This window comes from Papilio xuthus, unplaced genomic scaffold (assembly GCF_000836235.2).
Source record: "Papilio xuthus unplaced genomic scaffold, Pxut_1.1 DF824888.1, whole genome shotgun sequence".
NCBI classification, from domain to species: domain Eukaryota; kingdom Metazoa; phylum Arthropoda; class Insecta; order Lepidoptera; family Papilionidae; genus Papilio; species Papilio xuthus.
In genome coordinates, this window is record NW_013533761.1 from 2,458,621 (window position 1) to 2,480,146 (window position 21,526).

The 21,526-nt window shown below is 36.9% G+C and overlaps 2 protein-coding genes across 3 annotated transcripts in view; one reads left to right on the forward strand and one right to left on the reverse strand.

Annotated features, from left to right (window-relative positions):
* The first annotated feature begins 184 nt into the window (after positions 1 to 184).
* On the forward strand, positions 185 to 19,578 carry l(1)G0196 (inositol hexakisphosphate and diphosphoinositol-pentakisphosphate kinase). 2 transcript variants are annotated; one of them, XM_013325087.1, is made up of 29 exons: positions 185 to 459; positions 1,627 to 1,806; positions 2,155 to 2,295; positions 2,894 to 2,984; positions 3,063 to 3,217; positions 3,293 to 3,380; positions 3,712 to 3,916; positions 4,698 to 4,979; positions 5,218 to 5,406; positions 5,709 to 5,794; positions 6,310 to 6,483; positions 6,639 to 6,870; positions 6,976 to 7,184; positions 7,366 to 7,592; positions 7,888 to 8,024; positions 8,434 to 8,548; positions 8,971 to 9,098; positions 9,176 to 9,290; positions 9,411 to 9,488; positions 9,613 to 9,698; positions 9,816 to 9,957; positions 10,271 to 10,355; positions 11,321 to 11,467; positions 13,380 to 13,556; positions 15,914 to 16,120; positions 16,493 to 16,640; positions 17,561 to 17,685; positions 18,412 to 18,515; positions 18,616 to 19,578. In XM_013325087.1, exons 1-29 carry the CDS (start codon positions 355 to 357, stop codon positions 19,207 to 19,209), a joined length of 4,752 nt encoding a protein of 1,583 aa, XP_013180541.1. In that variant the 5' UTR covers positions 185 to 354; the 3' UTR covers positions 19,210 to 19,578. The 2 variants fall into 2 exon arrangements, with proteins under 2 accessions (XP_013180541.1, XP_013180540.1); XM_013325086.1 differs by lacking the exon at positions 185 to 459 and adding an exon at positions 851 to 1,131.
* Positions 19,579 to 19,772: 194 nt separating this feature from the next.
* The window catches only part of Arl6IP1 (ADP-ribosylation factor-like 6 interacting protein 1), a 2,285-nt gene continuing 531 nt past the window's right edge, over positions 19,773 to 21,526 (reverse strand). Inside the window, exons 2-3 of the mRNA XM_013324897.1 lie at positions 21,142 to 21,513; positions 19,773 to 21,006 (exon numbers count right to left, since the gene is read on the reverse strand). Coding sequence (XP_013180351.1) covers positions 20,815 to 21,006; positions 21,142 to 21,513 — 564 coding nt within the window. The 3' untranslated portion in view covers positions 19,773 to 20,814. The remainder of the gene's footprint in view (positions 21,007 to 21,141; positions 21,514 to 21,526) is intronic.

Below are 21,526 nucleotides of genomic sequence, written 5' to 3' on the forward strand. Positions count from 1 at the left end.
CCAAATCCAAAGTCCATAAAAAGGACTAATTACCAAAATTTAGTTTTTAAAGTCTCTAAGGAAAGAATTAATGGAGAGAAAATGAGGTGGTAGTTAAAAAATGTTAGAATCGTGGAGAAATGACTAGAGTTTGGATTTGATTTATTTACTCTATGGCAAATATGTCAGTGTCAATTTGCAAATGTCAAAAGCTGCTTGCACAGTTTTGAACGATTTTGTATCGTCAAAAATTAAAATAATAAACATTACGAATATTTGTAGTTTTAGTATAATTGTTCTGACGCATGATAGTGTATAAACAGTTACGGGTTTTGTTAGTTAATTCACAAAATTTTTTACCTGTTTATGTAGGTAATGTCATACACTGAGCTTGAACATGGATACCAAGGCTTGCGACAAGCTTCTCAGCCACAGTTTTACGTCGAAAATGATGGAAATCTCGTTCCAATAAGATCACCTGTAAGCAATTCATCACTTTCTTTTCAATATTTATTATTGCTTAAAAACTAGGAATGTCAATGTGAGATGTTGCAAATTTTTTACATTATTATTAGAGAAAATGTTTGAAGCACTTTAGTTAATTCAATACAAAATAAAGAGCTTAAAGTTTTTATTCATCTAAAAAATTTAATGCTAGAAATAGTATAAGTGTGAATACTTCTTAATCTGTGCTACAATCATACACAAACAAACATAAATATCTTAAATAAATATTAGCAGTCCATTAGTACTCTGAGTCATGTTAAGAATGCTGAATTATTTTGAACTAGTAAATTAATTTTGTTCATAACTGTTTATTACAGCTATATAATAGTAGTTATCATAAACATATAGAGTGAGGATTTATAACTAACACTGTATGACAATGACAAGTGAGGTAATGTATGTTAATTTGTCAAGCTTATCTTAGTTATCATGTACAAAGTGACAGGGACCAATCACAAAGTAGTACTATTGTTGCTATCATCATAGAAATTGATAAGTGTATTAGAAGTGATAATTACAATAATATAGTGAGTTGTGATGGAGTGGCAATGGCTGAAAGACTGGTGGCGGCTTAAAAGATGGAGGAACAAAAAAAAAGAACAAAATGGAGATGACTTTTGTTTTTGTGATGATTGTTTACCTGATGTGAGATAACAATACTGCTTTTGTTTTTCTATTTTTGATTATTAATACAATTTAACACTGAAACATTGTATTGTAAAATATTTGTGATATGTAATGTCTTTATCTTTTTAAAAAGAAATTATGATTATTTTATCATAGTAGGTTAAAGAATACAATTGTAAATAATTTATTTAATAACATTTATTTACTCAATAATAACATAATTTATTTCATTTCTGTAGTAGAAATTGCACAAATTCTGTATAAAAAAAAAACTAAAAAATTTTTATACAAATAATCATCTTAACTGAAGTAAAAACTTGGTGCTTAAATAATTGTGAATTATGAAAGATTTAATTTATTTGGTTTAAGAAATGATGCATAATTAGTTTGTATCATTAAAGAGCAGTATAAAAGTGTGGGTTTCCTCTTATTTTTTTCTAAACATTTTCCCTAAGTGACCTTGAGATTGAGACCAAGTTGATTGGCAGTATCTTTATATAAGCTTTGTTACAGGGCGAGTTGGAGCTGTGTGAGTCTCCTGAGGCGCAGTGCGATGGCGGCAAGAAGGTGGCGGTGGGCGTCTGCGCCATGGCCAAGAAGTCGCAGTCGAAGCCCATGAAGGAAATACTAACACGTCTCGATGAGTTTGAATACATCAAGATGATAGTTTTCCCTGAGGAGGTTATCCTTAAGGTTCTGCACACTATCTAACCTCAGTAGTGGAATAAAATATCTTAACAGGGGAATGGCTTTTTAATTTAAATTATTTTATTAATTTTAAAAGGCCTACAACGAATTGTAATGGAAATGCCTATTTTGTTTCACTACTTTACTATTTTGAGTTATTTCACTATTAACCCGGTGTTAAAGTGTTTGAGACTACACATGTCCACACTTCATCTGCGGCACATCACTGCTTGCATGTTATAAAATGCCTAATTCCCATTAGAGCTATGTCTCATATTTAACTCTAAATCATTGTAACTTCGAAAGTTTTTATAGATTTTTCTAGATGAATTACAATATATGAGTTTATTGCAGAAACCCGTTGAGGAATGGCCGATCTGTGATTGCTTAATCTCTTTTCACTCTAAAGGCTTCCCGCTTGATAAAGCCATTCAATATGAAAAGTTAAGGAAGCCATATGTTATAAACAACTTGCATATGCAATATGATATACAGGTAATATAATTTTTTTGCAGACATTATAGCTTTTATTTACATACTAGCGGCCACCCGCGCGGTATGAAAAATAAAAATAATTACTAGCCTATGTATACTTTAACAGTGGTAGAGCCCGCTTTAACATCTTCGAAATAATTGGCCCGGTTCGCCCTGTGATATACCACGACCACACAGAAGTGAAGTGGAAGCAAATCCGTGTTTCGTCTCATACGTGTGCGTCCACGTGGCCTAATTTAGTCCTCTTTCCCTTCCCACTCTTTTTCTTATAAGGAAAAGATGGGATGTGGAAGTGGACTTTCCGGATGAGATGATGCAAGGGAAGGGATAACATTTTCTTTCTGTGCATCCTGTCCTCCGTCGATTAAAAGTAGGCAACGCATATGCAATTGCGTATGTCTATGGGCAACGGTCACTCCGCTATTTCAGTGATTACAGGTGGCCGCTCGCTCGTTTGCCACTTTATGATAATAAAAAAAGCGTTCTAGGCTATGTTCTAAATGTATGCCAAATTTCATAGAGAGCCTTTGAGGGGTTCTGGAGAAATCTTCTAACAAACATCCATCCATTAAATTTATGATTACTTCCTTATTTACAGGATCGTAGAAAAGTGTACGCAATATTAGAAGGTGAAGGTATAGAGATACCAAGATATGCAGTTTTAGATAGAGATTCACCGGACCCAAAGCGTACGTTACATTGTTCTGGACCTTTCTAATGATGTATCGTATTTGTAACTTGAGTGGTAATATTGTCGTTTGTTGTAGACCATGAGTTAGTGGAATCAGAGGATCACGTGGAAGTGAACGGTGTTGTGTTCAATAAACCCTTCGTGGAAAAGCCGGTGTCGGCGGAAGACCACAATATTTACATTTACTACCCGACATCGGCAGGAGGTGGCAGTCAACGTCTGTTTAGAAAAGTACGAGAATATTTTATATAATAATTCGCATTTTTTTTTAAGTCAGAGTATAGTTCATGTGTTTTAATTTTGCAGATTGGTAGTCGCAGCAGTATTTATTCTCCGGAATCTAGAGTAAGGAAAACTGGTTCGTTTATATATGAAGATTTTATGCCGACGGATGGTGAGTAAAATAAATAATGGACCAAATTTGACTTTATTGAAATTGTGAAATGTGCAGAAAGGACATAAAAATGTTGGTTATAGTATTAAAAATCCTAATGATGTAGGAATATTACGCACGTTCGTAAGAGTTACAATGTTTTCCCCTCTAGGTTGCATCGTAAATAACACGCACACAAAGCAACTGACATATGAAACAAATAATTCAATGTTGGTTATTTTGAAATTCAACATGCAAGTCTATATAGAAATCATTTCGACGAATGCAACACATTTTACGGTCCGGAGTATTTCTTTTGTAAGAAATTGATTGAAATTATAATTTAAATCAGGCACAGATGTGAAAGTATACACGGTGGGTCCGGATTATGCGCATGCTGAGGCTCGGAAGAGTCCAGCTCTGGACGGTAAGGTGGAGCGAGACTCTGAAGGCAAGGAGATCAGATACCCCGTTATATTATCTAATCAAGAGAAGCTGATATCTCGCAAAGTATGCTTGGCCTTCAAGCAAACTGTCTGCGGCTTCGATTTATTGAGGTAAGTCCAAAGTAGTTAAAGTAGCGCTTTCGTAGGAATCATCTTTAGTGTTAGAGGTGTGTCGTTTGCGAAGTTTAACCTACAAAAGTTGAATATGTAATTTATACAGTAAATGTTTGATATTTAAAAGATCGGTGGCTGGTTGTTACTAAAATAAGAAAGGTATGTAATTGTACAGATTTTAGTTATTTTAGATTCGGCAAAAAGTATTCAGTTTTGATTTTATATTTAATGGGGAGTGTAGTACACGAACAATTTTTTTATAATCTTTAGGACGATATTACACATCAAGTGTGAATATCGTATAAACAAAATGTTGTATTAAAAATAACTGAAGTATCAGTGTCATAACATGTAAAAGTAAAGACCGTATGACGCAAGACACTTGGCTGAAACCCAAATGCTTGTACATTGTAAATCGCTTGAGATAACTAAAAGCAACCTTGACTATGAATATTTGTCGACATTTCATGGAAAGATAATGTGTTTTTAATTATGTCATATATATCATCACCTTTATAAATTATTAGTCAAAAGCGTTAAATCTACATTCGCCTATAAATTATAAGGTATTAATTCTTCCTTTAAAAAAAAACGGAAGGCGACTGTCTGAGTTAGGTTAGGTTAAAAAACTCTGGTAACAAAAGGACTTTTTTTAATTCCTAAAATACGATTAAAAATCGACATGATGATACAAAATTTATTACCGAAAAGATACTACGTATACTATATCGTCTAAAGGAAATTGTTTTTTTTTTCAACTAAGCTCTCTCGTATTCAGGGCTAACGGCAAGTCGTTCGTATGCGACGTGAACGGTTTCTCGTTTGTGAAGAACTCGAACAAGTACTACGACGATTGCGCCAAGATTTTGGGCAACATGATCCTACGGGAGCTGGCACCGACGCTACACATACCTTGGTCGGTGCCCTTCCAGCTGGACGATCCACCTATCGTACCCACCACCTTCGGCAAGATGATGGAGCTGCGCTGCGTCGTCGGCGTCATCAGGCACGGCGATCGCACCCCAAAACAGAAGATGAAAGTCGAAGTTCGACATCCAAGGTCTACAGTCTATTCTATTTGTAGCATACCTAGTATAAAACATATTATTATTAAATAACTGGTATATTAACTTTTGTATACAATTTCAAACTGTAATATTAAAATTTATATCTTAATCTTAATAAATTTCGTCATAGTTTAAATTGATAACATAGCACAGAAAGGGATGAGATGCCTAAATAACCATCAACCTTTTTTCTAAATGATTGAACTAGCGCTGTACCTCTTTTGTTTGTAGATTCTTTGAAATATTCGAGAAATACGAGGGTTTCAAGCGTGGGCACGTGAAGCTGAAACGTCCTAAGCAGCTGCAGGAGATCCTGGATATCTCGCGCGCGCTGCTCGCCGACATACACACGCGGCACGCTGACCCAGAGATTGAGGAGAAGCAGGGCAAGCTGGAACAGCTCAAGAGCGTACTCGAAATGTACGTCTAAATTAATATAACTTTCATATATAACTAGCTGTCCCTCGTGACTATTCTCGCGCGGAATTATAAAAAAAAATGTTAATTTTTTATAATTGTTAGACTAGGTTTTTCATTTGTGCTAAATTTCAGCGAAATCCGTTTACCCGTTCTAGAGATACGTAATAATAAAAAATTATCCATCCATACATCTAACCATTCGCATTTATAATATTAGTAAGATTTAAGTTCAATTTCAGGGGAAAAAATTATAATTATTTCCAAGGAAGGTAGTATTTGTTCTATGATAGATTTTTTTTTAGGTACGGTCACTTCTCAGGCATCAATCGGAAGGTGCAGATGAAGTACCAGCCGCGCGGGAGACCACGGGGCTCCAGCTCCGACGACGGTAACGCGCCCGCCGCGCACGGTCCGCATGCTATGCTTCTTTCTCTCTCTCACCCACACTCACCGTCAAACAGAACATATTGTTATCTCTCTCACTCTCTTTGAAAAATAGAGACAACAATATGTACGTCAGCGGTGTTTCGAGGTTAACACCGACACACGTTTTACCATAAAACAAACATATTTGAAACAATTTTAATTATGTTTCTTTTAAATCATATAATTATTTTATGCTTTTTCTTAAATATTTGTTTAGAATTAGTTGACCTCAATTTTGAAAACCATTGTTCGCTTCAAATTTTCGTTCCTTTTCCGCCATATCTGTTTCTATGTTTGTCAGTGTGATATAGCGTGATCAGCTTACAGCATGTCAACAGTGCATAACAATACAAAGGAGCTTTTCCAAATTTGTTTCTAGTTGCTAATAACTTTGCGTTTAAAGATTGTTACAAGAAAAACATTACAATATGTATATAACTCGATAGTAGATGTGTACATTAGGTTTTGTTGCAGCAGGCAGCGGGTGCGGGGGTGCGGGTGGGGGCGGGGGCGGGGGCGGGGGCGAGCCTTCACTGGTGCTCATCCTGAAGTGGGGGGGCGAGCTGACCCCCGCCGGCCGCATACAGGCCGAGGAGCTCGGCCGCATGTTCCGCTGCATGTACCCCGGCGGACAGGGCAGGCATATACCTGGTGAGACATATACAAAATTACACAAACTGTTTATATTTCAAAAATAATATCATCATCATCAGCTCATTATACATCTCCACCGAGGGGCTCGGAGCCTACCCTAAGATAGGAGGGGGAAAAATAGAATTATATAAATATATTTTTCATGTTTCCAGGTGAAGGAAGTACACAAGGATTAGGCTTGCTTCGCCTACATTCAACGTTTCGACACGATCTCAAGATATACGCTTCAGACGAGGGTCGCGTGCAGATGACGGCGGCCGCCTTCGCTAAAGGCCTGCTGGCGCTGGAAGGCGAGCTGACCCCCATCTTGGTGCAGATGGTCAAGTCCGCCAACACCAATGGCTTACTCGATAATGATTGTGATTCATCTAAAGTACAAAACATGTAAGTGTTAGAAGTAACTTTTACCAGCGAAAGGGCTTTTGAAAAGACGTATGTAATTTTTTTATCTATTACCAGAACAAGTAGAACAATAAATATAATGTATAGGGCCAAGGCTCGGCTCCACGAGGCGATGCAGGTGGACCGCGAGTTCACGGAGGAGGACCGAGCGCGCATCAACCCGTGCTCCTCGCTCAGCATCAGCGCGGCCATGCAGCTGGTCAGCAACCCGGTGCGCTGCTGCGCCCACGTGCACGCGCTCATACAGCGCCTCGTGCACATCGTGCTCGCCAAACGCGACGACCCCAAGACTAAAGGTACTATATTGGTATACAAACGTTGCACAAACACACGCACATTATAGGCAAAAATACGGGCACATAACCACGTATACGCACATTCACACGAACATATACGCATATCTATAAGTAGTAGAACACAATTTAGGCAGACGATTTGTTTATAACCTAATGCTGATATCCTAATTTCTCAAATCAGATACAATTTTATACCACGGCGAGACTTGGGAGTTAATGGGTCGTCGCTGGGGCAAGATAGAGAAGGACTTCTGCACAAAGAACAAGAGCTACGACATATCGAAGATCCCGGACATCTACGACTGCATCAAGTACGACTTGCAGCACAACCAGCACACGCTGCAGTTCGAGCAGGCCGGAGAGCTGTACATATACGCAAAGTATTTAGCCGACATTGTAATACCACAGGTGAGTGTCGCTAACATAATGGACATTGAAACTTTTTTCGAAGGCTTGCACTATTTATTTATAGCCAGTCAGTCACGTTTTAAACTTTTATTTCCACAATAACTTAACTCACGCCTGAAACCCAGAAGGGTAGGCAGAGATCACAGACTTCTATTTAATATCGTCCTGACATACCTTTTTCGCTTTTTCTACATTCATAAATGTAGATGTATGAATTTATTACACACTTACAATTTTTTTTACATAGAGAACTGACGGTCATATTTTTTTAACTAAAATTACTTTATGTTTTTAGGAGTACGGTCTAACAGTACAAGAAAAGCTGACAATAAGTCAAGGTATCTGCACTCCACTACTGAAGAAGATAAGAGCGGACCTGCAAAGAAATATTGAAGAGTCCGGTGAAGAAACTGTTAACAGGTTAAATCCGAGGTATGATTTTGAGCCTTGGTTTATGCTATTAGTTTTAAATTAAATTTTAACTTGTACTTTATGATGTCTCTAGAAGGCAAAGTGAACAGTTCATAGGATGTTAAATTATCACCAATTCTTTTTTTACAAAAATAGTAAAAGTTGACTCTAGGCTATTACTTGATAGGTATTTTTTTAATGACTTACAGTAATAAGTGTTCATTTTTTATACTTCGACAAAATATCGCGCATGATTTACTATTGCAATCACTTGCTTTAAGTTGCAACACTGACGACTTACAGAAGTTAGACAATTTTCGCTTACTCGCAACCCTGAAAACTTGTAGGCTTGTGTAAATATTGTTGTGGAGGTTATTTGTACTGTTTTGTATAATATTTATGTTTGTGTAACAAGGGTGTGTGTTGTTAGATACAGCCACGGTGTGTCGAGCCCGGGGCGACATGTGCGCACGCGACTCTACTTCACCAGCGAGAGCCATGTGCACTCGCTGCTTACTGTGCTGCGCTTCGGCGGACTATTAGATGTAAGTCACAATTAATACCTGTCGCACTCAGAGTCCTTAAGTGATCCACTTAGTGTATATTTGAAAATAATACATACAATTATTATTTTCCATACTTGGCAGCAATTACACTATTTTATGTTCTTATCGAATATATCTTGCGGATATCTTACTTCTTACTAATATTATAAATACGAAAGTTTAAATGTATGGATGGGTGTTAAAATATATCTCCATCCAACACCTGAACGGATCTCGCTGTAATTAGGGATGGATATAGAATTTAGTCTGGAAGAAAACATAGGCCACTACTTGAGTTTTATATTAATTCCACGCCGACAGAGCCGCGGGCGACAGCTAGTTGTAATATAAAGTTAAAATATATAATATGTGAAGTTAATGACATACATAAAATAAAATATAGTAATATTTGACATTTCCAGGTGCTCAAAGATGAGCAATGGCGTCGTGCGATGGAGTACGTATCAATGGTGTCGGAGCTAAACTATATGTCGCAGATCGTCGTCATGTTGTATGAAGATCCAACTAAGGATCCCTCCTCTGAGGAAAGGTAACATTTTCACACGATTAAATAGACTGTAGAACTTTAAGGATTGCGCTGAAAATGAAAAGACGCCTTGGTTGCAGGTTCCACGTGGAGCTGCACTTCAGCCCCGGCGTGAACTGCTGCGTGCAGAAGAACCTGCCCCCCGGCCCCGGCTTCCGCCCCCACAGCCGGAACCACTCCACCACCAACAACTCGGTAAGACTTTCTAAATATTATTCATCACGTCCCTAAAACTTTCGTATTATTTTGCAAAATAATATAAAATTTAATTTTTTTAATCTGTGTAAGAATTGAATTTCAATATAACCTTTTCAGAGTTCGTCTGATGAAGGCAAATGCATAGAAGAAGAAGGAGAAGACGACCAGATGGCGAGTCAGGAAACATTACAACCGGTACGGATAAAGTTAACCTTTTAAGAGCTGACTTTTTACGTAATTGCCAGGACACCAATGTCATATGACTAAAGACTATCAAAGACTGATAAATTAACTTTGCATTTGTCTTTCTCTTTTACAGGATACTTTGGATTATATGGACAGTGCTTTCTCGCTTAAGAGCACTTTGATGTCAAAACTAAGACCTTCCGATCCCATACCAATATGGTGAGTGACCAGTTTATTGTTTTTTACGTTTGAGATTTTTTTTGTCAAAAAAGTGAATAAATTAAAGATGTATATTTTGTTTGTTATGCTAATGAGTTGTTATGAGACGACTTTCAGTAACCAGCACTACACGGTGAGCGGTCACGAGGCGGTGTCTCTGGCGGCGCGGCTGAACGAGGAGCTGCGCGCGCGCTGCCACGCCCCCGCCCCCGCGCCCGCCCCCGTGCCCGCCGCCGGCGTGCTGCGCGAACACTCACAGGTTTTACTTACATTTATACAATACTACCTCTCGCCCGCGACTCTCTTCCAGAAGTGAGAACAAAAAAATAATTAGTACCCGGTATGCTGTTCAAGGCTATCTTCTACTTCAAAGCCAAATTTAAACGAAATACATGTAGCCGTTTTGGAGACACCTTTTCACAAACATCCGTCCAAAGATAATTCCATTCGCATAATCACATAAAAATGAAAAAAAAAACCTTTTTAGATAGTACAAAAAATGTTAAAATAAATAGATTGACAAAACGATCATTTTTAACCACCTATTTTACATTTTCTATATTTAATTCTAGAGTGAAGAGAAAGAGTGCAAGGAATCTGAGGAGCCGCAGCCGCGTGCGCGCAGTTACGACCAGCATAAGCAGACCCATGACAATGGTAAGTCTGTGAGCGCTCGTGGCTCCGCTTTCACTGGATTTTGTTGATCTAACTGCTCGTATTGAATATTTGTATTAACAGCAACCAAATTAATATAGAAACAGGCACTAAGATTTGAAATACTTTTTAATGTTAATATTAAAAGTTTATACAGACGTTATTTTTATTTTTAAATAATTTTGTCTTATTTTTTTTAGTTTTTGATGGAAATATTGGTTCTCACTGAAGGGATATTTTCATAGGATTGTTTATTTTATAATATACGTTGTTTTTTTTTGTCATTTTTTCATTCATTTTTTTTTCATAATTACATTTTTAGTTCAAATAAAAAAAGATGTTAGTGGGGTGTTAAGTATAAATTAAAAGTATTTTAAGAACTCCCTGTGTTAGTGCCTGGGTAGTATCATTAAATCATTTTAGGCAATTTAACTTCATTACAACTAATAATCGAGTTACGTAAATTGCAGTAAACTAAATTAAATAAGAAATTAAAAAAAAATTACGCGATATTTTTTAAGTATACGATTTTTTACGAGCAGGAATTTGCAGTATAAAAAATACTTTAAAACCTTAAAAGATTATTTGAGTAAATTTTTTTTAAATATATTTGTCGTATTTGATGTGTAAGGTTATAGACGTGTAATAAAATCTAGGTATATTTTAAATTAATTTTAGCGTATTGGTTAAGCAATAATGATTTCGGAATGACACTTTTATTAATACTATCAACCTGGATAGGCGAGAATTATTATCCAGTTCTGATGGACAATCTCCACAAGCCAGTAACTCGGAAACCTCTACAAGCGAGTAAAATCGCGTTCCCTTGAAACCGCGCTTATCCAGTGTCTATCTGTGCATATTGTCATCCCTATCATTCTCTTTGACAAAACAGAGACAACAATATGTATTAATACAAGTGTCACAACATTGACAGTCAAATTCTATGGTAAGAATGACTGTTTTAGTCGGCGATGACACGTTTTACTGCAATTTGCGTGAGCAAGTGTTGGGTCGTCTCGGGTCGCGCGCGGTCGTTCACGACCTCGTGTGCCGGCGCGTGCTCGCCGCCGCCGACCGCTACCAGAGCCTGCAGTGCTTCGATGACGACGAAGGTCAGTCGCACTTCATCTATTCATGGTGACCTCTGACATACATCGAATATTCCATATGGCCCTCGTAAGGTTAACTTTTAAAAAAATCTGCTTCTAAGAAATTGTCAGAGTTGTGTTTGTAGAAAAAAATACTACGTCTGAGAGTAAATGACTTAAAACAAGTGATTTTTGGTATTAATGATGTAAATGTTTTTTACGATTCAATTCATTCAAAAACAAAGCGTCAATAGCCTAATGACGCAAGTCGAATGGCGGGATTCGACTTTTGTCGTAAACCATATCCTAGCACAAGCCTAGAGCTTAAAAAAAAATTATAAAATTTAAATAATATATTTTTAAATAGTTTCATCATGATAAAATGTTTGCCTTGTATGGAATATTTGGTAATGTTCATAGGTCATCTATACAAATCGAATTCAAAATAAATTTCAGGAGGAACAAGTGAAGACTTTGTTAAAAGTTTTATTCTTAGAAAATATGTGCATTAAAATTTCGAAAAGGTTATATACAAAAAAGTCATAGTTAATTGTGTCGTTACAAAAATAACATATTTCGAAAGTTTCAACACTGATGTAAATAAATACCTTTGTGGATAGTTTTTTCTCATTTCTCGTTGAATTGTTATCACTTGTTCCTCTCTAAAATGGTCACGTAAGCGTCGCGTTTATTTTGTCACTCAGATTTAACCCTTTAAGAATTTGCGATGTGAAAGAGGAATGTTCTCGATATTGACAATAATTAAGGTACTTGTGAACTGGTTGGTGATAGCATTTAGATAAAAAGATATTTGTCGGGCTTATGAATGTGGCTTTGGAAGGAATACAAACTGCTTAATGGTATCAGAAGTTTCAATGTTACGTGGGTAAAATTATGCATAAACGTATGACATAAAGCGTATTATTTGTTGCACGAAGGGTTAAATCGAGTTGAACATTATGAAACTGATGTCCAGTTTTAATAACGCGCGAGTGATATTCTAATTAATTCCCTTCTTTCCGTAAGTCTTTCATCTAACTTTCAGGCTACGTCGTCGGATCCACATTTTGTTTTAACAATGCATCTATCGAGATCTTTTGTAATCACCGGCTTTAACATGAGGTTTGTCATTTTAGCAACAAATTGTAACGGTTCCCTGTGTCCTATATGTCACTGCATCTACGAAATATTTGTAATATTTTCTATATGACTATTCTATATATCTATGGTGACAAATGTATGAGACGGGGAGACTACGATGTCATTGTACAGCTACGTACCGTTTGAGAAGTGTTTGTCTGTGTGCGGACAAGTTGTGGCGTCAGTGTGGAGTGTGTAGCGTGGTCGCGCCGCACCATCCGGTAGATCAATCTGGCCGGCGGTCCTGTGTGTTGTGTGCCCTCTCGCCGCCTCGCCACCTTTCGCTACTGTTTGGTTGTGCATGAGATTGCAACTAACATATTGCATGCCAGAAACACGAGCGACCAGTCTAGACTTTTGTCCTGCGATCACTTGGTCATTAAAGTGAGCGCAGGGGAAACCATATGACTTTACTCGAGTTTCGCGCATCGAAAGGACAGTCGTCGGTCGCGGTTTCTATAGTAAAATCTTGCACGCTTGAAGCAGTATCTATTTATATATTTAATTTGAGTTTTTTTTGAAGAATATATTAATTAATTGTATTCCTTTCTATCACCACCTATCTAACACTCCGCTCGCATCTATTTCACGTAACATTAATTCATCCCCATTCGCGTCGTAAAACGTAACAAAGAGGCGCGCTCCCAATCATTGTCCCCGCCTATATCCGCGACGCGGGAACGGGAGGGGGTGCGGGAGCAGGCGAGGGCCGAGTGGGCGTGGGCGTGGGCGGGCGAGAGGCCGGGGCGCGCGGGGTCGTGGGGAGAGGCAGTCGGCTGTAGCGTGTGGCGCGCAGGGCGGCGCCAGCGGCACAGCATCGCCGGCCAGATGACCTACCTCAAGATGCTTGGCGTGACCGTGCGCGACAAGGAGGCCGGGGCCGCGGGGCTCTTCAGCACGGCCGTCATCTCGGGCTCCAGTTCGGCGCCCAACCTACGCGTCATGATACCGACCGCCGCCGCTGCCGCCAACTGTAAGTAACACATTTCTTCAACTCCTACTACTTATCTACGATATTCAAGGATCACAATGGAATACCTCCAATACAGTTTATTAAACAATTTCACGCGTTTGAATATTACGTCATGCAAAGAACTTTGCATTTACAACTCGAGTCGTCTCTGGACTTTTCCAGAGAATCGATGAGACTACAGAAAGTAAATCTGAACCGGAGAGTGAACGATTCTGTGTTGACATACAAACAGTGATTCATAAAGACGTGTGAAAAGTTATTGCTGCGAAAGGAATATACTTGTAGATGTTGCTAATAATTCTGTGTGATCGTGATCATGTGACGTATTCCAAGCTTTTGAGTTGAGTTACAAATATTGATTTGTGCATACGAAATAAGTGTCAAAAACATGATTTGAGATATTAAGAAATACCGAGAAGAGAACATCACAATATACGTAAGGAAGAGAGAATAAAACGTACCAAGAAACTAATATTCCTTGCTTAAGCCTAAAGTTTACAATGAGTTAACTAAATATGACAGAAGTATTACTGGAAAATTGTCAAGAGGAAGATGAAAGAACTACGATAAGAGCTTGAAAACTCTAGATATTGGAAGTCGGCTAAAGAAGTCTAAAAGAACTTGAAACTCAAACTTCGGATCGATTACGGAACTCTATAGTTCATAAGCTGCTTTAAAGTACACTTAATCAACCAATAATGTGCTGCCAATCTTAGTAGTGTTCGCTAAATAATGACGATATATTATGTCCTATCCATTATCATTCACATTCCTAAAAAAACTTCCTCTTTGCTGGCGTTTCTGTATAATATAAAACGTAAAACTAATTAGAATTAGTATTTGTATACTTTTTTTTAAATTTGTCATTTTGTTCATTTTTATTTTTTAAATGTCTTAATTTTTTTTAATCATAATTTAAAACAAAGGCATGAATGTTATAACAATTTTATTTATAACAGTTATATTTCTTTGAATATATTATTTTTATTTCTGTGTTAATATTTTTTTTTATTTATTGAATAAATATTTTTGATTTTATTTCATTTAACTGCACTGTTTATTATTTTTTGTGACTAACATGTTCAGAATTCGGGAAAATTCTGGTAAAATTGTAGTATCGGGTGAAATTGGGGTTGTATACTACATTAAAAAAGTTGAGTTAAGTATAGCTAAGCTTTTTGTATAGGATAATTACAATTCTTTTGAACATTTATTAATTTTGACGAACAGAGCAATGTCTATGTACGCTATGTTAACTTTATATTTACATTTAATTACTTCTTTATCATAGCGTTAGGAGAGGTACATTTCTTAATTAAAATTAAAAATTGTCAAAAAACAAATGCATTAAAGTTTAAACTTATTTAAAAACGGCTAAACACTCCAGTATATTCGTCTGGTGGCGGTAACGACTAGTTTCGAGTCCAACCGGGGGCCATTCATCAGGGTGAGTGGGACTGGTATTATTATTGAATAATTTAATAGCATTAAATTTTGTTTATACAAATAATAATCTCATTGAAATATATAAAGAATTAATTTTTTTTTTCATACTCCTGATGCTATGATAAAAGAAATTTGTGCTCTGCGATGTATTCGTAAGTCATCAGGCTAGTAGTTATTTAAGGGTAGTAAAGTCATTGGGGCATCGTATTGCTACTAACAATCTAAACCTTTAGTACATAAGTCAACTTATATAGACATGTAAAAACCCCAAAGCGCAGTTTTTCGTAATATTTATGTGCATATAATGTTCGTTGTTACATGTCTTTCTATACGTCTATTTTTGGGAATGAATATTTTAGCGAACGATATTCATAAAACAAACAACAGAATGTTCGACGAAGAATATTGCCGTGTAGTTTCTGAAAACAATTTTCGTTACTTCATAACGATTTGTAGCTTACATGTATGAGACAATCTTTAAATCTATTAGATAATATAAAGTCGCGATGTTACTAATAATCAATATTAGTACAACTGCACAATAACATGAGATTCACGAAAAACGCACCGTGCATCGTCCCCGCGCGACACGCGCACGCACGCCTTTGTGACGTCATACCACTCAGGTCTCATGTTTTGTGCACGTATTGCTTAAATACTGTTAAATGAATGCAGATGTTAATATTTTACAACTGTAATTTAGCATCTGCATCTCATTTTAGCTATAGAAAACGAATGTCGATCCGGACAACAGTTCCTGTTCGAGTAACAAGGCTAAAATACTTTACACAATGATAAATATTTTTCGCGTAAACAACTTAAATTCCATATTTTACTCCACAATGATAATAAGGAAAGAATAACGGTGCCGTATGGCCCTGTCCATATATTTAGACGTGCATTGTGAGCAGGTTACGGCGGCGTGCCTGCGATCCGGCCGCTGGAGACGCTGCACAACGCGCTGTCGTTGCGCCAGCTGGACGCGTTCCTCGAGCGCGTCACCGCCGCGCCTGTACTGGCGGGCACTCCGCCGCACCTCGCGCCCGGCACCAGTGCCCTGCCCGACACGCCCGCAGACTGCGCCTCGGATAATGCAAAGCGACACTCACCCACCAACAGTGAGTTAAAACATATACTTGCACGCTCCTCACATATACGTATTCGTATACGACATAAGCTAATGATATGATTGCCACCTATAGTGTAAAAAATATGTGTAATCGTTACCCTTCCTAAACTTACTTTTTGACCATAGACCTAACCCCATAGCTAACAAACAGTGATATTACGAGTACAAGCACATGTTCACTTGTTCGTCACGAAGTTATGTTAATTGTATCCCAACTCACCTTTAGATACGAACCAATGATTAAGGCTTGAGAGCAACTAAAACTGTATGATTGCTTCACTCAGGGTTATAGATTGATCCCTAAAGGAATCCTTCAGGATAGATTTAGTATGAGGAGTCAACATTAAGTGATATAAGTAAGGTTGTGGTTATGATTTCATACAAGGCGTGGGTTGGAGCGGGCCGTCTTCGTTGATGTCGTCGTCGGGTGAGTTGCAGAGTGTCGTGTCCTCTGCGGGGCCTTCCTCACCCACCTCCGGAAACACCGACCACGCGCGGCATCCAGACAGGTGATAATACATATAACACGTCCACAATAATATAGAGATCTACTTGTAAGGCAATCATTGACTTGTTGCTAGGTCGTATTGGTTTGTACGTATATACTTAAAATAATCTAAGATTAAGTAAAGCCGACCACACACGTTTTAACTGAACAGTCGGACTGTTCCAATAAATCATACCTCACAAGGTGTGTAGTGGGCTTAAGCTCGGTACTTTAACCTTTAATATGCAAAACATATAAAATCACGACATGCCGTCTTGCGATTTAAGTCTCATGTTATTGTGCATGGTTAGTAAATATTGGGTAGTTAAGTCATGTTTATGCATGTCTTGTTAATTAAAAAAAGATATAAAATAAAAGTTGTATAACAAAATCTCTCAGTTATCCACGGCTGAAATAAATTTAGAAATAATTATAGCTCTCGTTCTCTCTGAAAATGTTGAGATGGCTATATTTCAGTCAAAACCACGGCAACATTAAATATAAACATTGTGTTTTTGAAATATTTGAAGTTATTGCCTTTCATTGTACATATTTACATTTAGCGCTTATCATTTGGATTTCTACTAATTCTGTTTTTATGGCATTTATCATACTCATAAAATAGCAGATTCGAATACACAGTTCTATAAATGAAATCATGACTTTACAAGTAAAATACGAAATTCATGTGATTTTCCTAATTTTTTGCTTTTATTCTCATTTTTTTTTCAATTGTTGCAACGAATCTGCTATATTGTGTTGGGTTGTTTACATATATTTCATTTAACCTCACTTCAAACTGTATATACGCCGTTAGCGATGGATGACAAAATCTAAATCGTTAAAGAACGTACTTGAGCAAGTTTGGACATAAAGAAACGGTTCGAAGTGACGGTGGAAAGTAATAGTTAGTGGGGTGCATTAAAATGTTGTGGATTCCAGTAGCTATTGGAGTAGAAATGTGGCGAGCGTGGTCCCCATGCCCCAGTGGGACGGGGAGGCGGCCACGTTGTGCGCGCACGACGCCGGCCTGCGCGCGCTCGCGCCACACGCACACGCACGCGCAGGTACACGCCCCACCCCGACCCGACCACTTCACACCACCGCCTACTTATCTTACTAATGTTATAAATCCGAATGTTTGGATAGATGGACGTTTCTTTGAAGGTATCCCCAGAACTGCTGCACGGATCTAGCTGAAATTTGGCACAGATGTCATATTCTTGAAATAAAACATATGCTACTAATTATGTTTTTTTTTAATTCCGCGTGGATAAAGTTGCGGGCGACAGCTAGCTTATTTATATAGACATTTTATTACCCGCACTTCTCACTACATCTTAGAGTGAGATCTTTTATATCTACGCAATGAAATTTACCTGTCCTTTGAATACTTGCTAGTAATTTGCAAAGTTTCTACGCTGCAACGGTAATAAAATAGGCACTTGTGGCATATCACCTGAAGTTGGTCTGAGCACTGAAATTCATGATGTAAATATTCATAAATTCATTATAAAACTAACTACTATCATTTCTGTGCATGAAAATGCTCTTAGAAATGCATGATACATCATCTAGCACAATTTTTAATAGCTAGAAATTGTATTTGAACATTGATGGCGCGTGGCTTGAGGAATGTTTTCAATAAATTTCGTCATCACAATTAACAAATTAAACGTTAAGTAATAATTGCGGGACTATATATGTGAATTGAATGACTAAAATCTCGCGTTACAAAGGCACTTCAAATGTCACAATATAAACAATTTTGTAAATGTATGGTATTCCTTTAGGTTCGTATATTAGCGGCGACGTGACGCCCGTGTCGGCCGCCTCCGACCTGGAGTTCAACAGCAACGAGGCGACCGCCGGCTCCGGCACAGACCACGACCTTCTGGTGAGCATACATACGAATTTAAATTAAATATATACACACTATTGATTTTCCTTATTCGACTGTAATTCAATCTTAATAATAATTTCTGATTCGTGTACAGAGCGGAGAAGGTGAAGACGATGAAGAAACATTATCAGTAGACGCATGCTCCTCTCCAATGAGAATTATTAGGAACGATTTGACAACACTATCTCAATCTCCCGGCAGTCCTGTCAAGGCGGACGATTGTGAGCCGTCGACGAGCAACGCCTCGGATCTATACGGACTTAGTTTGCAACAAACTAAAGAAAACTTGTACAAAGATATGCCTTCGAGCAGTAAAAACTATAACAACGAATATGATGTTAAGAATAAATGTTTTAAAACGGAAAGTTCACAGCAATGGAGCAATTTGGATTCATTAAACTTGCAGAGCAAAGATAATAATAAGCCTAAAGCGAAAAAAAACGATATCTTGAATAACGGAAGTAGAAGATATAGCGATAGTAGTGCTCACAGAAGTAACGCCAGCTCTCAAGCGACGGGCGGCAGCAGGTTTAAGACAACTTTAGTGGATGAGCAGGAATTTCGCGCGAGCACCTCCGACAGTAAGTCGACTGACACGACCGAACAGACCGACACGCCCGTCGCGCCTCTAGTGACCAAAGCGAAAAACACTAGTGTCAAACCTGGCTTCAGCATCACTGACACCTAGCCTAAAAACAATTGCCCAACTTTTGTACTTTTTTCAAAATTCAACAAATAAAATCAAATTGGACAGACTGATAATTTTCCTACATTCTCTATGGTATAAGTATGAAAAGAAAATTGTAAAATTTCTTCCTATTTTCGGTACAAACTTTGCAAACTTGGAACTTTACTAGAAAATTATTTATTAAGTTGTTGTCATTGGAAAAGTTACATTAACCTTGCTATTATTTCAGATTGTGAACACCACCCTGACACCACTGATGCTTCTATTGTGTAGTGTAAATTACTATTTAATTTAAAAACGCTGTTATTGTGATCAATTATGAGTATATTAAGTATAGGTTTTATTATAAATATTAAATTTGACAAATTATATTGTGTTCTGTTATTTGATATTTACTATATGTACCCTGACCTACTCTCGGCATATGATATTTTTCATAACAGTTTTGAATTATACTTGCTGAATGCAATCTTCCGGCATGGTTAAATTCTTCAAGCCTTTCTTGACCAAACTACAATTTTTCTATTAAAAATACATTACAAATGAAATAAATAAAAGACTAGTTGTAAATAAATCCTTTTAATTCATAAAAGAAATTACGTAGCTGCTAATCAAGTTAGGCATTCTATAATAGCCTAGTGCTTCTTATCATAAACTAAGTTAAACTAAAACAGTGCACATATCAAGTAACATGAGAAAAAGTTAAAATATCGATGGCTTCTACCGGCTCCTACATAAGCTATTGTAAGTCACAATTTTGGCATGTACACATTGTTTTCTGATTTTTACTTGATAAATATTTTTTTCTTCGTAAATTTAAATGTAATGTTAAAAAAAATATAGATTTTGGTTGTATGTTTAATGTTTTGTCTTGAACAATTTGTATTTTTAGACATACTATAGTTTATGTAGGAGCCATTGATGTTTTGTACAAGTAATCCAACATTGGATCAGGTACAAACAATCCAAAACTGACAATCCCTAAAACAAAATACATAATACTGGAATGACAAAAACTAAAAATTTATTTTACTTAAACTTTAACATTGTTACATAAAACTACTTCATGTGCAACAGATAAGTTTTATAAAGAATAATCAACAAATGCATAGATTGGCGCAACAGAGGTATTGGATATTTTCATCATTTAACATATTTTTTTATTCATGCAAAAATATGACAATGTTGACAGATGAGATCAAAGGTAAAAAAAAAATGGTGGCCCCACATATTAAGCTGTATTAATATGTATTTATCACACTTCAGTATAAAACAGTCCGTGCAATTTTTAAAATATTTAACACTAAATTTGACATTGTACTTTAAACCAAATAATCCAATAAGATATTTTCTCAACTATTACATAAGTTTTAACATAATATCGATTTCACAATAATCAGTCAAACTATTTTAGACATTTAGAGACAGATTCAAAGTTTTTAAGAAATTGGTGCAACTATGCAAAAGTGCAATCCTAATTTCTTTTATAACTTTAAATTTTAATGGATAATTAAAGCTCAAACTGCATATGCTAAGCTTAAAATTAAAATGACGATGACCAGATGCATATCACATTACAAAAAGCTCACTAACAATGTGTCTGGATTATTCAGTTTTGAATGGCGATGTCCTGGGTGCTAAATGGAGCATGGATAACATGGTGTTAAAGATTCCACGGTGTTGAATGCCAGGCCACAGCAGCATCACAGTAGAAAATATATATAGTAAGAATATATTGTTGATTGCTGATGCCATCCATGCCAATGTCAGAGACACACTGATGGATATAATATAGTACTGAAAACAAAATATTTCTTATTAGATTGTGTAACACTTATGTTAATTAAAATGGGTGTGGAAATGGGTGTTGATGCTGAATTGATATTTGAGATTATTCATTTAAAAATAAAATAGTAATATGTATAATCTTACCACACAGGGACTAGTCTCTCGTAGTGAATAGAAGGTGGAGATATTTTGTAATATTTTGTTATAATAGCTAACCAAGCTTCTACAAATATCTTCAAACATTTTTTCCTTTTGCCCAGTCCAGTAACTTGGAGTGTAGATAGAATTACATATGATCGGCACGAGAAAATCAATAAAATTTATAAATAAGCCAACAATTGCCATTGTTGCTAGAAAATTAAGATCCAAAAGCCATATTACTAAATAAGTTAATGAAATAGAAGCAAAAATAGCACAGGGGTGCCATTGCTGTTCCCAAAGAAAAATAGATTTCAGTGGCAGAAGAACCATACGCCATCCCTCTAGTACTCTCTTCAGGATTTTAACTTGCTGTTCCTGCACAAAATCA